The sequence below is a fragment of the Coenobita brevimanus genome, chromosome 102, assembly GCF_032717465.1.
Source record: "Coenobita brevimanus isolate Jiangsu-jjx chromosome 102, ASM3271746v2, whole genome shotgun sequence".
Taxonomy (NCBI): domain Eukaryota; kingdom Metazoa; phylum Arthropoda; class Malacostraca; order Decapoda; family Coenobitidae; genus Coenobita; species Coenobita brevimanus.
The window spans coordinates 2,303,270-2,321,346 of record NC_137055.1 but is presented as its reverse complement, the minus strand read 5'-3'; the positions used below and the strand labels follow the sequence as shown (position 1 = coordinate 2,321,346).

The window sequence follows — 18,077 nt, the reverse complement described above, 5'->3', positions numbered from 1 at the left end:
AGTGTAAAAGTTTAAAGACAGTATCTACACAAGCAGTGAATAACTTTGGCAAAACTGTCTCTCTTTGTCGAACACCTCTCTTGATAGGTATGGTCTGGCTAGTATTAATGAGTTTCAAGATACCAGTGCCCTCTTAGTAAGTCCTAATACTACTCTACTATGCTACTGTTCAATTACCATAACATAAGAGCTATATTTTGCTTTTGAATTGCTCTTATCGGTACCTCTGTCTCAGATGAAGACGTGTTTATGCTTAATTATGATCAAAACTCGCCAGCACATAGTTTTACACAATGCTGATGTGTTCTCAGTAATTTGGATAATTAATATCTTTTGTTGTTTAATAATCGCCACGAAATCCAGCTTATTCTATTGACTGGTTTGTTTCTCGTGTAATAACTGTTTTATTTTCTTGATTTAAAAGAGTACAGGGCTAATCAATCCTTTATCACTCATTTCGTAGCCGCAAAGGTCCTGAGGCATATAAGGACTCCGGGCTACGGTTCCAGAATCCAAGTGTGGGACTAGTAGTAGTAGTAGTAGTTGATAGTAGTAGTAGCAGTAGTAGTAGAAGTAGCAGTAGCAACCCCAGGCCCATCTGAACGTGAACCCAGTGGACTGCAGGCTGAAACTGCTCTCCTCCTGCAGTCCTCCATCCTCCTCTCAAGGGATAGGAAGAGAGGTGAGGTATGTGTGTATACCTAGACCGCTCCACCGTCCAGTTATATCAGTGCCTCCACGTGAAGGCCTCCCTCTCCAACAAAGGGGTGGAATTCTCAAATGTATTTATGATCGCTTCTCTGTCGTAACTTACATTTCTTTTTTTTTTAAGGAAGAAAAAACAAAGGGAAGATATGCATTTTCCTTCCCCTGGTCATCCTGCAAAAAACGAAAGAATTTACACGATCATTTTCCTCCTGTAACCATTTTTTTTCTTTTTATCTTTCACTTTGTCTCCATTTCTCCTTTCTCTCTCCCTCCCTTTTCTTTCTTTTTTTTTTAATAAAGGACAAGAAGTTCGCAGCATCTTCATAAGCCCCTCGTTCTTCCTGCAAATTAAAATCGGAGGGAAGACAGAGACGGGGTTGCAAAATTTGCTTGTGAATTGGGGCTCTGATCATTTAAAATGTAGTGACCCGTCGTACGTCTATTTATCTGTTGCCAGACGCCTTAATCCCGTACAGGGTGGCCCCAGACAAACCGCCTCCATGTCGCCCTGTCCCCCGCCATTTCACTGCCCTGCTCCCAGCTCACACCCTCCCTCTCTCAAATGCCTCTCCACTCCATCCTTCCATGTCATCCTTGGCCTCCCTCTCCCTCTCCCCACCCTCCACCTCATTCACATACACTCTCCTCGTCAGTCTCTCGCTCCCCATCCTCTCCATATGGCCATTCTACGTCACTGGCAGCGTAATCTCCCAGAAATGCGTATCGCCCGCAATAACTAACAAAAACAAGATCTGTAATATTTGCTAAATGAAAATGGTTGCAGTTTACTTCACCAAAATCTAATCAGTTGAAGCCACATACCCCGGGATACTGCCCACAAAGTTTGAATACGATTTGCCCACTTGATTTTGAGATATTTTGGTAACACACACACACACACACACACACACACACACACGCAGGCGATTGTAGTAGTAGCAGTAGTAGTAGTAGTAATAATAATAATAATAATAATAATAATAATAATAATAATAATCTCAAATCGCTGCACCATAACACCCGCTGCTTGGCTCTGATCCATCCCTCAGCCAGGCCACTGGATTGTTAAGACGTCTGTGAAAACCGTGAATATAAATCATGGAAAAGACTTATATGGAGGCATTTTTAAGGTCTTTTATGGCACTTTTTTGTATGCCATTAAAATAAACGCCTTTTTCCATGATTTCTGTATTGCTCTGATATCTAAGCATTACGTATATAGGCAGCATATGTCACTTTGATTTATAAGAGATCAGTAATTACTATATGAGACGCAGATCATGTATTTTAATGGCTGAATAGTGAGTGTAATAGCCGAAATGGTAAACAGTTATACCTGTCTGTCTAATGCAAAAATCACCTGAACTCTTAATGATATAGATGATGGTACAGATTTCATTCCTTGCCTTGTAACTTTTAATCTCTTGTATATCTCTCTTTGCTTCTCCTCTTATTATACTAGTCACTCTGTTTACACATTCTGTATCTAAAACTGCCATTTTCTTTTTTGTCTCCCTCAGTCTTTTCTTCAGGCGCCCTCCTTATCTCTCTCTTCTCTTTCTATTATTTTTCTTCTCCCGTCGTTCGTATTATTATTATTATTATTATTATTATTATTATTATTATTGGTGTTGTTGTTGTTCTTGTTATTATTATTGTTACTGTTATTTATTATTATTATTATTGTTATTATTATTATTATTATTATTATTATTATTGGTGTTGTTGTTGTTCTTGTTCTTGTTATTGTTACTGTTATTTATTATTATTATTATTATTATTATTATTATTATTATATTTTTATCATCATCAGGTCATTCCTAGTCTTCCTCATATCTCATCTCCTTCAACCTCTTCATCATCTCCCATTCCCCCTCCCTCCGTCTCCACACACACACACACACACACACACACACACACACACACACACACACACACACACACACACACACACACACACACACACACACACACACACACACCTGTTCACATAAATCCCAACTCTTCTTTACTGCCGACACACAAATCTTCATAATTCTTCTCGGCTCGTTTAAGCTCCTCGTTGCTCACTTCGAAAAAGAAGAAAAAAAAAGGGGATCTTGCCGTGGTGTTTTTTTCTCTTGTTCTCCAGGAAAAGTGGTGTTTGATGGCGGTTGTCTCTCGTTTGTATTGTTTCATTTTTGTGCTGTTTTATTTTTTTTTCTGACAGCCATCATCTCTCTCTCTCTCTCTCTCTCTCTAGATAGATAGATAGATAGATAGACAGATAGATAGACAGATAGATAGACAGATAGATAGATAGATAGATAGACAGATAGATAGATAGATAGATGTATAGGTAGATAAGACAAATGCATAGAGATATGTAGATAGAGACTCGAAGGTAGATTCGAAAGTACAGTAGGTAGATGGATGGATGAATAGACATTCTCTATGAATCAATCAATAAATCAATCTATCTATCTATCCGTCTATCTATTTATTTGTCTCTGTCTCTGTCTGTCTGTCTGTCTGTCTGTCTCTCTCTCTCTCTCTCTCTCTCTCTCTCTCTGTATACAGTATATATATATATATATATATATATACATATATATATATATATGTATATATATATATATATATATATATATATATATATATCCCCACCCCTGCCCCCCACACCTACCATTCAACACATGCAGGTTAATTGTGGCAGGAGTCATGCCCTCAGGCTGACACGTAAAGGTGCCGCTGTCTGAGGCTCTGGCGTTCTGCAGCAGGAGGAAGCTGGTGGTGGTCTCTCCCCGTTCCTCCACCACGCTCACACCGCCTCTTGAGGACGTGTAGCTAATACTCTACAAGCACATAAGAAAAAGGTTAGTTTACTTACCCGTAGTCGTTAATGGAGCTTAAAGAGAACGCTTAATATAAACATGTTGCTACCTTCCACCACCTACATATACGTGGACGATGTGTAACTAAGCTTTTGACAGGATTAGGATTAAATTAGTTACTTTGGCTCGTCATATCATGGATTGTTAAAAGTATCCAAAACATAAACACGTTACATTTTTCACCGTCGTCAATTATCTAGCTGAGGTGTAGGTGGTGCTCTGCCTGGTATTCTGAAGTCTACACCCCCTCTCGTCCCTGAACCCACCATCACCCCAGCTATCCATTGTCTCATCAATATTTCACTCTATTATCCACAAGCTGTTACACTCATTCCCTTGTGCATCAGTTAAAGCACTACTCAAACAGTTTTCATACTCAGATCTCCAGCACTTCCCTTGTAAAAGAGAGAGAGAGAGAGAGAGAGAGAGAGAGAGAGAGAGAGAGAGGCTGATAATGAACTTCTCCCAAACATCCATTATCCTTTCCCCTTCCTGAAATCACTGTCCCTCAACACCCTTCTTGTTTATAAAGTGTTCGGCCCTTCCTTGTACTATTTAGTTTTCTCTCTCTCTCTCTCTCTCTCTCTCTCTCTCTCTCTCTCTCTCTCTCTCTCTCTCTCTCTCTCTCTCTCTCTCTCTCTCTCTCTCTCTCTCTTTCTCTCTCTGTGTGTATGCGTGCGTGTGCGTGCGTGCTTTACCTGTCTAACTCAGGCCCAGCAGTCTTCGTAAGTGCCACACACGTTCACATGTCACCACTTCGGCACTAATACACACCGTCCATACTGAATACATGCCAGGGCTGCATCACCATGGCTAGAGTTATAGAATTAGCGGATGTGTTTTTATGGCGTGTTTCGTAGATCGGTGAAGTCTGTCGAAACGAAATTGAAACCAAGCTGTTCATTTCCCCCCCGTTGGATCGAACTCGAGTCCATTCCAACAGCGGACCACTTCTCTAACCACACGACCACCACGGTACGTACCTTATTTCCATGGTACCACGTGATGGCCTCGGGAGGGTATGGTGCATGGTGGACGACGCAGGTTAGGTTGATCATGCTGGCTCTGTTTACGTAAATGTCAGGAGCACCCAGCACCTCCACTGTTGGCTCTGTGGGGAAGAGGAAGAGGAGGAGGAGGAGGAGGAGAAGAAGAAGAAGAAGAAGAAGCAGAAGAAGAAGAGGAGAAGGTGTAGGAGGAAGAGGAGGACGAGGACGAGGACGAGGACGAGGAAAACAAGAAAAAGAAGACGGAAAAGAAAAAGGAGAAGAAAATGAAAAAAGGAAAAGGAAAGGAAAAATAGAAAAGGAAAGAAGAGAAAAGGATAGGAAAAGGAAGGAAAGGAAAAGGAAAAGGAAGGGAAGAAAGGAAAAAAGGAAAAGAAAAGGGAAGGAGGAGGAAGAGGAGCAGAAGAGGGAGAATTAGTGTCATACTTTTTGTAGCTTTTCAGATTTCTCCACATCTCGTTCTTGGAAAAAAAAAAATTACACCTGAGCATTATTTTCGTATTGCATTTATATCTTATTTAGATTACTGGTGGAAAGGTTAAGGCTTAGGCAAGAAGTGCTTAGATTTTGAGAATAATTTGTCGAAGGTCAAGATCACTGGGCAAAATCAAACGTTCGGCCCTCAGACCAGTTGGTGGGCGAGGGTGTTGCACTCTCTGATTTTTCTTCCTTGTTTTTACTACAAACTAATCCTCCCCTGGAACTCGACAGGCAATAATCGAACTGACTTCCAGGTCCCTAATTTTACTTATGGGTGAACTAGCACTAAGAGGAAACAAACCTGTCCAAGAGTCTGATCGGCCCGAAAAACCAAACTCGGGTTTTACCATTTGGGGAGTGGATGCGCTACCCAATGCACCAGCGGCTCCGCGAACAGTGGGGAAAATAGCAGGTTAATGTGAGTACCAGGCAGTGGTATTATCCCCGCACAAACAGCCAAGAGAGCCGCCTAACCCAATTTATCCCGTAATGAAGAGCCCCAAGTGAGTCGCCACACCATTAACTCTCCTCAGTCCGTATTTACAACACCCCGGAGCTTAAGTCACTTACATGTACAGTCGGCGAAATTTGAACCTTGGACAACATCTATGTACAGCAGAGGTCTAGCATTTGGTACACCTGGCAACCTTGACATAATCACATATTTTTTGGTGGCACTGAACTGAAGAAAGGAGATGTCAAATATTACCTGTAGTGACAAGTACCTGTGATGATGAACGTCGGGAATTGTAGCTAGACCTGCACATCACACATGCACTCGCCCAGGATCATGTGTCGCTAACTATACATTATTTTGGCTTCATTCATAAGGCTATCGAACACTTCCTAATGTAATGTAATGTTTTTTTTTTATTTTTTTCTGGCCTATCGACCACTGGGGCCATTAAGCCCCTGGTCATTATATATATATATATATATATATATATATATATATATATATATATATATATATATATATATATATATGTATACACATATATACATACATATACAAACATATAGATATACATACACACACACACACACACTTCCATGCATATATACAGACACTTTCATGCACATGTACATATATATATATATATATATATATATATATATATATATATATATATATATAATAATTTTTATTTTATTTGTTTTTTGTTTTTTTATTTTTATTTTTTTTAATTTTTTTTATTTTTTGACCTTACGTTATTCATAAACATAAATACCTATTCTAAAGACCCTAAATCTAATCACCTAACAAACAAATCGCTAACCTATACTAAATCCTACAGAGACAAATAGCTAGACCTACACTAATGGTAAAAATACCTCGACTAACAGAACACCATCGACTGCAGATATGTAATGCCTTTCAACATTACATACCTGCACTCATCACCTGGTGACTGTCAGTCAAGGCACAACCTAATATAGGGGACATCAATATATGAAAGGGAACCAGACGAGTCAGGAACATTTCCATATACGTCAGCTATCGGCCCTAATTAGAACAACTTAAACAAGGTGGTATAAGGTATTTATATAACATGTACAAAAAGTGAAGGACCTCGCCCAACAGACCACCATCGACTGCAACTGCCCAGTACCTTTCTATACTGCACACTTACACTCATCAGCTGGTGACTCAGTCGAGGACCGGGGTTTAATGTAGGGGACATCAATATTAGAAATAGATCAATGGGAAGGAGGAACTATTTAAAATATGTCAACTGTCAACCCTAATTAATATTACAATATATACATATATATATATATATATATATATATATATATATATATATATATATATATATATATATATATACATATTTACTGTTCATAAAACCATAACCACGCAGTAAAAAAGTCACATCACTCTGATCAGTCCGGTCTCTCTCAAGAAAGCCATCAATTTATCAGTCATAACAATATCCCCATCACCCAGGATGGTGGAAAGGGTGAAGGGATCATCTGCTGCGCCACAGTAATTTATAAGTGAAACGCATTCACGAATAAATCGCCGACAGAACAGGATGATATGACTGATAAATATCACTGCATCACAGACGTCACAGTGCGGTGGGAATCGTCTTTCCATATAAGGTGTCATGTGGGTAAGCATGGTGGCATTAAGCCGTAATCGCGCCAACACTTTTTCTTCCAGGCGACTAGGACGGTTGGCAGTGTCCCAGTCGCCCAGGTACGGCTTACACATTCGAATATTTAGTCTGGCCCACTGACCTTGCCACAGAAGATTTATTGATTTCTTTCCGAGAGAGAGACTCGACCGTAGATCACGAGGAACGTCCCAAGTCTCCTCGAGCTCTACAGCCGACTTTGCAAGTAAGTCAGCCTGCTCATTGCCGTAGATACGACAATGACCAGGCACCTAGATCAGCGTGAATGACTTGTTGCATGAATGCAACTTATTAACGATGCGGCCCTGGATCTCGTGAGAGTCCGTAGTACAAGATGCAATTGCCTGAACGGCTGATTTTGAATCTGAAAATATGACAAATGAGTCATGCCTAGAATTGAGAGCATAGTCTATGGCTTTTGTCAATAGCAAAAAGTTCGGAGGTAAACACAGATGTATGAGTCAGCAACCGAAACCTGAGGGCACATTCAGTCGACCATACACTTGCACCCACACATTCACTCGACTTGGAACCGTCGGTGTACAATTGGTGGGACCCCAAGTGACGCACGATGATGTTACGAAACAAGTGGTGGACCTCCGCCTCCGGCGCCTTGGCCTTTGGTGCTGGGAGCTATGATATGTCAACAGTAAAGCTGGGTGACTCCCAAGGCGCTATACTTTTTAATCACCAACTTGTCACAGTTACTGAGGTCCACACCAAGCTCCTGAGTCAGTAAGTGGAGGCGAATGGCAAGTGGCCGACGCATCCCCTGCAGAAGGTGGTGGTAATGACGCAGGGGGGTACAGGCCACATTACCGATAAAACTTTTCCTAAATGTTCGTAGTCCATAGGACAAGGCCAGGTGGTCACGATGAATACGGTGGGGAAGCACATTCGCCTCCACTTCCATACGAGCTACACGGGTACACCGGACGGCTCCAAGACAGATTCGCAAACACTTATTCTGCAACACATCCAGTCCTTTCAGCATGGCATCGGATGCCGAGCCATACACTTGTGCGCCATAGTCTAGCTTTGATTGAATAAGAGACTTCTATCTATCTATCTATTGCCAGACGCCATAATCCCGTACGGGGTGGCCATTTGACTCTGAGTTATTTGTTTTACAGGGAGGGGCACTAACCCTCCACCAACCCACCTGACACATAGGGAGCTAAGAGATTTATACACCATTAATAAAAATTTTCTGTCGGCACCCCATGTAGTACCCGCTAGGTACTTGATGACATTACTGATTTATCACAACGAGCAATCAAATTATTAACATGAATTTTGAAGTTCAACCGATGATCAAAATGAATTCCCAAAAACTTTACAGAATTTTGAAAAGGTACCGCCTGATTATCCAAAGTTAAGCAAAAATTAGGTACGTTACGAGTCATGAAAACTATAGCGGCACACTTAGGGACAGAAAACTTAAATCCCCACTGCAAGGCCCATTGGTGGACAGAGTCAAGGGCTGCTTGAATCCTCCCAGCCAAAAATTGTGCATTATGGGAAGAGTGCCATATTGCACAATCGTCAGCGTAGAGCGAATATTTAAGATTCCTCGCAATGGGAGCTGATGACAGAATATCATTGATCATAATGCTAAATAAAGTAGGACTAAGCACACTTCCCTGCAGCACCCCGTTTTCCTGGATAAATATATCCGATGTTACGTTACAGGGCAATTTGACAGAGTAAGTCCTGTCCCTTAAGAAATTTGAAATAAAAATAAGCAAATTTCCTCTTAAACCATAAGCATAGAGCTTCATTAGTATACCGTGTCGCCATGTCATGTCATAGGCTTTATGGATGTCCAAGAACACCCCTATCATGAATTCTATTTTGGCAAATGCCTCTGAAATACAATGCTCCAAATTCATTAAATGATCTAGTGAACTTCTGTATATACGGAAGCCACATTGTTGATCATTTAACAAATTCTTCGACTCTAAAACAAAAAGAAGCCTATTGTTTACCATTCGTTCCATGACCTTACATAGACAAGAAGTCAACACAAAATGACGAAATGAAGTGGGATTCATAAGATGACCAGCCTCTTTGGGTATCGGTATGACGTGTGCAAACTGCCATGAGTTTGGGAACGTTTGATACACCCAAATCTCATTGTACAATGCTATCATCTTAATCAGGTTGTCCTGATTAAGATGCTGGATCATACCGAACTTGATGGTGTCTGGTCCAGGGCTGGTGTCTTTACAGGATTTAAGGGCAAGGAGCAGTTCATCTAGTGTAAACTCTTGGTTGTACGGGGTGTCTACGTCTTCTGTGGCAAAGTCTATGATCTGTAGCTCAGCCGTGCGTTTATGATGTTGAAAACGTTGATCATAATTGGCTGAGCTATTTACATGAGAAACACTCGTGGCAAGGATGTTAGCAACGTCTACGAGCTCGTCATAGATGGTGTTGTTCACCTGCAGAGTGATGACAGGGAAGTATGGGCCTTTATTAATTAATATTCTTATAGTGGACCAGACTTTACTTAATGGTGTTGTACGAGTCACCGTGGACACAAAGGACCGCCAGGAGTCACGTTTGGCCCTTCTTATTATTCTCCTTGCCTCAGCTCGTGCTTGTTTGTATGCAATGAAATTTTCCTCTGTAGGCTGACTGTCAAAAATCCTGTATCTCCTATTGCGTTTTCTTAATGCTTGTCGGCAATCCAGCGTCCACCAATGTGCTCTATGCTTCGCATGAACTGTAGAAGTCTTGGGAATAGCAGCCTCAGCTGCGTGTAATATGGAAGTACAGTAATCCCCGTACTATCTGGACACCCACTTTCCGGACATCCCCACTTACCGGACATTGTGGGCCTGGACCTTCGGAACCCAAAAATGGCCAAAAAAAGAAAAAATCCCCCCAAAATCCGAATTTTTTCCTACCTGTAATTTGAAATTGCCATGCGGTGCCGAACAGCTGTTACACCACGGACCCTCCCCCCTTCCTTCCTCCCCCTCCCCCGTCCCCCCTCCCCTGTCAGGGTTGCCATTTGGTATTTTCCATTACCAAATGTGGGCTAATTTGGTCATGAAAAATTCATTTGGTAACGAATCAGAGTAATGCATTACCAAACGGATTTTTCACATGTATGAGGACACACAGGATGGAGATGGTGGATTGTTTGCTCTCTCTCTTAATCTGCTAACGTACATAGCGTGAAAATAACCAACAAGCTGTTAATTATACGAAGAGTGATTACATGTATTTCCACTTGTATATATAATTAGTGAAGAATAAATACTAGCTTTACGAATTTGGTAATGAAGAGTTAAATTTGGTAATGAAAATTGAGGAGTTTGGTAATGTGGCCGTTGCGATCTGGCAACTCTGTTTCCCCCTCACACCAATCAGTTATTGCCTAACTTCGATCGCGAGTGGTAGCATATCATAATGGGAGCCACAAGTGCTCATTTTTTTGTGAATAAACAGTCAATCAACTGGAATACCTCGCCACTAGACCACACAGGAATTTACAGTGTTGTGCAGTGTTATGAAATTAGAATTTAGAGTGCAAAGGATTAACTGTGGAGTGCAAATGGCGGCTGAAACTGGCCTGGTGCAATTAACAATCTGCAGTGTTAAAGTTATAACTCACAGTGCAAAGAATTACTGTAAGTGCAGCACAACAATGAATTACTGTACGTGCTTCAAGAGCATTTTCACCACTGCCAAAACCTTACAAAAGGCGGCCACAAACGTGCTGTAATTACCCTGGATGAGGTACAGCCACATCTAATTCCTCATTCTTTGGTTCCTTTTCATTTATTTCAAGCTTTATGTCCATTATTGGTGTGAATAAGGTCTTAAATAGGTTTAAATATGTGCTATGCATGTCCGGTAGGGAGTTATTTAGGTGGCTTTCAAAATTAGGCTGGGTTAGGGTCCATAAGTACCAGTCCAGGAGCCAGGGACTTGTTGTAAGTACCCAGAATGTTTAATATTGTATAAACTCACCTCTAAAACCACATTCTCTGGTTCTATTGCATTTATATCAGTATTTTATATCCCTTATTGGTGTGATCTGGGTCTTAAATAGATGCTATGCATGTCCAGAGGGAGTTGTATAGGTGTTTTTCTGAGTTAGGGTCCATAAGTACAAGTCCAGGAGGCTGAGGCCCACTATCCGGACAGGACCACTTTCCGGACATGCCTTTGGCTCTGTTACATCGGATAGTGGAGGGATTAGCCTACTGTAGTTACATTTTTGACCTTAACATCTGTGGTCTCCCCAGATATATCTAAATTGGCAATCCTTGAGAAGGATCCCCAATCTGCATTCTTATAGGTAAATATTTGGAGGTGGACGGTCCAAAACGATGTCGCGTGTATAAGAAAGACAGATGGGTAAATGATCACTTCCCAAAGAGTCATAAGGGTCCCATGAGAAATCTTGATGTATACCAGGGGAGGCCAGAGATAATTCAATGGCCGAAAAGTTACCAGTACGATCATCTACACAAGTCGCTCTACCATCGTTCAGAAGACAGAGGATGGACTGTAGTATAAGGTTGGCTACTTGCTCCCCACGACCATCGATCTCCAAGCTACCCCATTGATAGTGATGGGCGTTAAAATCTCCCAACACTAACTTATTGCCAGGAAGATATTCAAATAGTGAATTTAACGCATCACCATCAATGGGGCCATGTGGCGGACAGTACAGAGAGCAAATAGACAGATACGTGTTATTAAATTTTACTCTGCACGCGACAGCTTCCAGAGTAGAATTTAGAATCACTTCCGTTTGTGGGTGTGATTTGTGTGTGTATATGGCAACTCCGTGACCTTCATATCTTCTATACGAGTGGTAGTGTTTGAACTGTGGAGGATCAGGATGTTCCTCCACGCACGTCTCCTGTAAACAAACAACATCTGGCCTATGTATTGACAGCAAGATTGCTATATTTTGTAATTTATTTCCAACACCTCTACAGTTCCATTGTAATATAGTGAAAGCGACGGTTTAAGATTTACGTTGGGGGCCAGTATGCTTAGTCTTTTTTTGCCGCCCGCCAGCACGCGAGCGACTACCGGGGGACCTATCCCGGTGCTTGTTGACGGAAACCTCTATACTTTCATCAATAACTAGGCTCCCAGCCTCCCCCGAGGAAGAGCTAACCCCTTTTTCCCTCGCTGGAGTAGGAACCAGAAGGATATGAGGATGTGACTGTTTCGTGAGGGTGGTCATGTTACTCTTAGTAAGCTTGTCTGACTTCGTTTTAGGCCGTACTGATGGAGAGGCAGCAGCAGCCTGAGAATATGTGGAAGCCTTGGGGATGTCAGTGAGAGAGTTGGAGCAGACAGGAGGCCGAGATGGAGAGGTACTGTGAGTGGCAGGAGGGAGAAGGACAAGGTCAGTTTGCGTCTCGACAGAGCACATCACAGGACGGTACATTACTGCTGAAGCATAGGACCTATTTGGCTTGGGAGTTGCGTGCAACTCCTTCACCTTTTTCCTAGCTTCATAGAAGGAAATACCCTCAGTTGCCTTCACCGTGCAGACCTCCTTCTCCTCCTTCCAATTGGAACAATCCCTAGGGGAAGTGGAGTGAGTGCCCTTGCAGTGAAAGCAACTTACTGTCTCGGATGTGCAATGTTCCGCATCATGACCCTGGCTTGCACACTTGCTGCACTCTGGCTGGGAAGCCCGACAAGTCTTTGTACCATGCCCATACAGCTGGCATTTCAGGCAATGCAAAGGGTTAGGGATGTACGGTCGAAAGTGAATGATTTCATAACCAACTTTGACATAACTAGGGAGAGAAACTTTGCCAAACATCAAGATAATAGTTGCTGTCTTCGTCCTTGTGCCTTCCGAGTAATGAGTAATAAATTTAACCTAAGTTACATCTTGCTGCGCCAATTCACTTACGATCTCGTCCTCGCTCATCACCATGAGATCCCTGCAAGTGACAACACCCTTGCAAGAATTCATGGAGACTGGAATTTTTGTTTTGACATCGTAACAACGGAATTTACGCAGTTTCAGCAAATCTTTCACTTGTGACGAGTTAACAGTTTTGACCAGGAGATCTCTGTTAGCAAGTTTTTTTACTTGTTCAGCTTCTCCCGCACAGTGGTCAATCACCTTGATAAGGAAGGGATTGAGACTGGACAGGGGAGCTGAACCAAGAGCATGGATAGTGACGTATGTCGCATTGTCTACGGGAATGTCAAGTGGGGCTCAAGTCTTGCGTCCATCAGTCTGGGGGTGGTCAGTCCGGTCATTCCTACAGACGTCAGGACCACCTCCCCCCTGGCAGGGGCGTCCGCCATAGTAACCACTCCCTCCTCATGGGGGAAGTGGGAAGAGGGAGAAAAACAAGCAAGGGACAAATCACCCGGGGAAATCACACCTACTCTGAGATTACCCTCTCAAACCACTCTCGGGAGGATGCGCCTGTGTGTATCTCACACCCCAGAGCAATCAGTGGGGGGTACACTCCAGAGGCAAGTAAGCAAAGGTAAGCTCAGTAAACAGATATAGACACCTACTATATCTCTATTAAGGACAGGGAGGAAAATTAGGACTAGCTAACCTAACTTTTATTAACCCCATGTACAAAACTAATGCCGGTGAGGCAGCCCTGAAAGCTAGAGGAAAGCCAGCAAAACACGTCCGTACTCCCCACGACCATGCATCAAAAGTCCGTAAGTTAATGTTAGTCGCTACACTTTTAACTCCCCTGACGCCGTATTTACAGACTCCTCTGAATTTACGTTGGGCATAAGATTGACTGCGTGTATATATATCTTCACGCATACATGTAGCAAATACCTCATAATCAAATACAAATGAACAGCGTCATAGCATCATCATACACAGCATTCGAGATGAACTTATGGCAATCTTAAGCCAACTGAAAGTGGACGGGGTATACACTATAGAGGAGTAATAAGGTTGTGAGGGTTATAAGGTGATGATTGGAATATGGTAAAGATAGGAGGATGGGGTTAGGAAGGTGGTAGAGTTAGCAAGGCCCAGGAGATGTTTAAGTTGAGTAGGTGATAAGGTTGGGAACGTGGGGAAGTTAGAAGGATGGTAAGATGGGAGAAATATTGACACACCCACGGTCGGCACAACTTTAGCATTATGTTCAAGATTATGTTAGACGATTCTCTTTTTTTATATAAGAACTTCATAGGTATCTGAGTGTTAAATATTTTAGAATTTAGTGAAGAAAAAAGAATACGCAGGGTAACCCGTAAATAGCGCCCCACTAGAAACTGTCGTGGGAGTATATTATGTGTTGCAGTGACGGCCCAGTCTGCTAGTGTGGGCGTGGTTGTGGCAGTGGGAGTAGGAAAAGTATAAATGATGTAAGGGTAGATACTGACAAGACTGACTGAGGTTGTGGCAATGGGAGTAGGAAAGAGAGACGATGCAGGGTAGATACTGATAACGCTGACTGAGGCTGTGGCAGTGGGAGGAGGAAATGAAGAGATACTATAGGGTAGGTATTGATAAAACTTAGCCGTCCCCGCAACACAATAGACATCACCCGGTGGAGTGGAAAGGAAGGATATAAGTAGGTAAGCCTGTATCTTTCCACGACCCAGAGAATAACACCCTTACTGAGATCAAAGCGCCCAGAGTCCCCAGCCAAGGAAACAATACTCAGTGGAGAAAAATCAAAGACGTATTGCCAGACTACTTTTCCATTCCACAGCCCTGGCACACCAAAGACGTTAGCTCCTGGGAGAGTCTGAGGCCCTTATTCTCGTCGGTTATGGAAGCTCCCTAACACCTCTTCCTTAGCGATTTATTTTTCGATATGGCTGCGTAATGTCGTTTTGTACGTTATTTATGCAAAGTATGACGATATTGGAAGGATTTATATAACACAGAAGAGGACAGTAAGGTATAATAAGCAAACTAAATCGCCTAGGAAAAGGTGTTATGAAGCTTTCTAGTGATGCAAAATTATACAGATATATAATTATACTACAGGCTTTTTCGTAGTGATGCCTTGAGAGTAAATGTAGAAAAGAGTAAAGTGATGGTTATTGAGAGAGAAGGTGACTCCAAGTGCGATGTTATAGTGAATGGAGGGAGACTGGAATTGGTGAGAGAGTTCAAATACCTGGGTACAGTGATAGAAAAAAGAGGAAAATGTGCAAAAGAAGTTGAAAGTAGGGTGACACAGGGAAGAAAGGTAGCTGGTGCAATGAAGGCCTTGATAAGAAACAGAGGCTTGAATGTTGCAGCTGCACGAGGCTTACATTAAGGAGTGTTAGTGCCAACTTTAACATATGGATGTGAGACTATGGTGTGGCATGAAAATGAAAAGTCAAGAGTAAGAGCAGTGGAGATGGGACTCCTGAGGAATGTATGTGGAGTACAGAGGGTGGATAGGATACGAAATAATGTGATTCGTGAAATATGAGGAGTGAGGAAGTCTGTGGGCACCAGAATCGAAGAGAGTGTACTGAAATGGTATGGTCATGTGGTGAGAATAGATAACAATAGAGTGGTGAAAAAGGTACACCTGAGCGAATTCCAAGGAGGGAGAGGCGAGGTATGCCAAGGAGAAGGTGGAGAGATATGGTGGATAAATGTGTGAGGGAGAGAGGTTTGGAAGTCGGTGAGGCTAGGAAACTGACAAGAGATCGAGCTGGCTGGATGAAAGCTGTGAGGAGAAGTGCATGATCAAGGATTTGGCACCCCTTTTTAACGTTGCAGCGTCCGGATTGACTCAATCGGATACGTTTATGTGTAGCTACAGAACGTAATGAATGTTTTTGGTGTATCCAATAGAGCCAGGATTCCGGGGGCTTGAATGATGAGTGAATGGAAGGGTGGCCCATTGGATTGGGCAAATTTGGGATATCTGGACATTGCTATTCCTCACCCTGCCTAGGGTGGGAAAGGAGGTCCGGATGATGATGATGATGATGTTGATGCAAATTTATACAGAAATTTGATTACATTTTGCAAAAACTTTAATTTCATCTAAAATCGCCATCTCTCCACCTTGAATGCTGAGCTATAACGAGAGACTCAATACCAAAACATGATGTTAAACTCATTTTACTTTAACTTGGCCTAGAATTGCATTAATCCATCTTGTATACTGAGTTGTAGCAATAGAATAACACTAGAATGTGGTGCTAGTCACGAAGAAGTGCTATGGAAAGGATGTAAGGACTTAGTATCGTCTTTTTCTGCCTTGAGCCACGTGAAACAAGCAGCAAAAGGACGAAAACCCGGGCCATGTTCAGGTGAAAAGAGTATTTCCAGAAAGAATCCATCGCTCATTCTCGTCAGTTAAGGAAGCTTCCTAACACCTTTTCCTGAACGATTTATTTTGCTTCTTACACCTTACTCTCCTCTTCTGGATTACTGAAACCCTTGCAGTATCGCCATACTATACATAAATAACGTACGTACCAACATCCAAAAAAAATTGCTAAGAAGACGTATAAGTTGCAACCAAAAATAAATCGCTCAGGAAGATGTGTTTGGGAGCTTCCAATATCATCCAGCCATATCCAGAAGTAAATCGTTAAGGATGACATGTTAGGAAACTTCCTCTATTAGCCAGCCTGTTTAAAAATAAATCGCTAAGGAAGAAGTGCTAGGGAGCGTTCTATATTAACCAGCCTTATCCAAAAATAAATCGCTAGGGAAGAGGTGTTGGGGAGCTTCCTTCAGTAACCGGCCTTATCCAAAAAAATCGCTATGGAAGAGATGTTGGGGTGCTTTCTATATCAACCAGTCATATCCAGAAATAAATCGCTAAGGAGGAGGTCTTAGGGAGCTTCCTACAGTAACCAGCCATTTGCAAAAATAAATAATTAAGGAAGAGGTGTTGGGGAGCGTGCTATATTAACCAGCCATAAATGGTGTTGAGGAGCTGCCTATTATAACCATCCCCCCAAAGATAAATCGCTAAGGAAGAGGTGTTGGAGAGCTTGCTAGATTAACCAGCGATAAAAGGTGCTGGGGAGTTTGCTATACTACCTAGCCGTACCCATAAACAAATCGCCAAAGAAGATATTTTAGGGCGCTTCCTATACCAACCAGCCCCCAAAAATAAATCACTAAGGAAAAGGTGTTAGGGAGCTTCCTTACCTGACGAGAATACGAGCTCACGACTCACCAACAACCCTGAGGAAGACGTTGAAGGTGCGGATGGGCTTGGTGGTGATTTGACACTCGCAGTTTCCTTGGTCCTATCCAGAAATAAATCGCCATGGCAGATATTTTGGAGAGCTCCTCAAGAGTAAGGCACTAAGGAAGAGGTGTTAGGGGGCTCCAACAAGAATAAGGGCCCTAGACTCACCGACAACCCTGAGGAAGACGTTGAAGGTGCGGATGGGCTTGGTGGTGATCTGACACTCGTAGTTGCCTTGGTCCCTCAGCTGCACAGACTTGATCCTCAGCGTCCACTCCGAGCTGGCCTCCTGGTGCAGCGCCTCGAACCTCAAGTCGGTGGTGTAGGTGTAGCGTCCCACCGTCAGGATGCGAAGGTCACGCCCCCGGATCCATGTCACCTGAGCTTAGAAAGGGAGTGTGTTAGTTCAGGTGTGCCTAGAGAGACAGGAAGGGAGAAAGGGAAGGAGAGACAGAAAGACAAACACAGAGAGAAGAAAAAAGACAGATAGAGAGAGAAGAAGAGACACGTACAGAGAGAAAGAGAAATAAAATGGGAGACAGATACAAAGACAAAACACACACACACACACACACACACACACACAGAGTAATGATAAAGCGAGCGACATAATCAGATCATCGAGTGGGAATGAGAGGAGGGAGAGAGGAACATTTCACCCATAATTCCATTCATCGTTCCCATACCTAATAATTCGCATCTCATTCCGTGTATTAT

At 42.5% G+C, this 18,077-nt stretch overlaps 1 protein-coding gene across 1 annotated transcript in view; it reads right to left on the bottom strand.

The window, feature by feature from the left end:
• Positions 1-18,077, bottom strand: part of LOC145415320 (zwei Ig domain protein zig-8-like) — a 59,926-nt gene that overhangs the window by 1,517 nt on the left and 40,332 nt on the right. The window contains exons 3-5 of the mRNA XM_080284597.1: positions 17,529-17,739; positions 4,565-4,692; positions 3,374-3,542 (exon numbers count right to left, since the gene is read on the bottom strand). Coding sequence (XP_080140723.1) covers positions 3,374-3,542; positions 4,565-4,692; positions 17,529-17,739 — 508 coding nt within the window. The remainder of the gene's footprint in view (positions 1-3,373; positions 3,543-4,564; positions 4,693-17,528; positions 17,740-18,077) is intronic.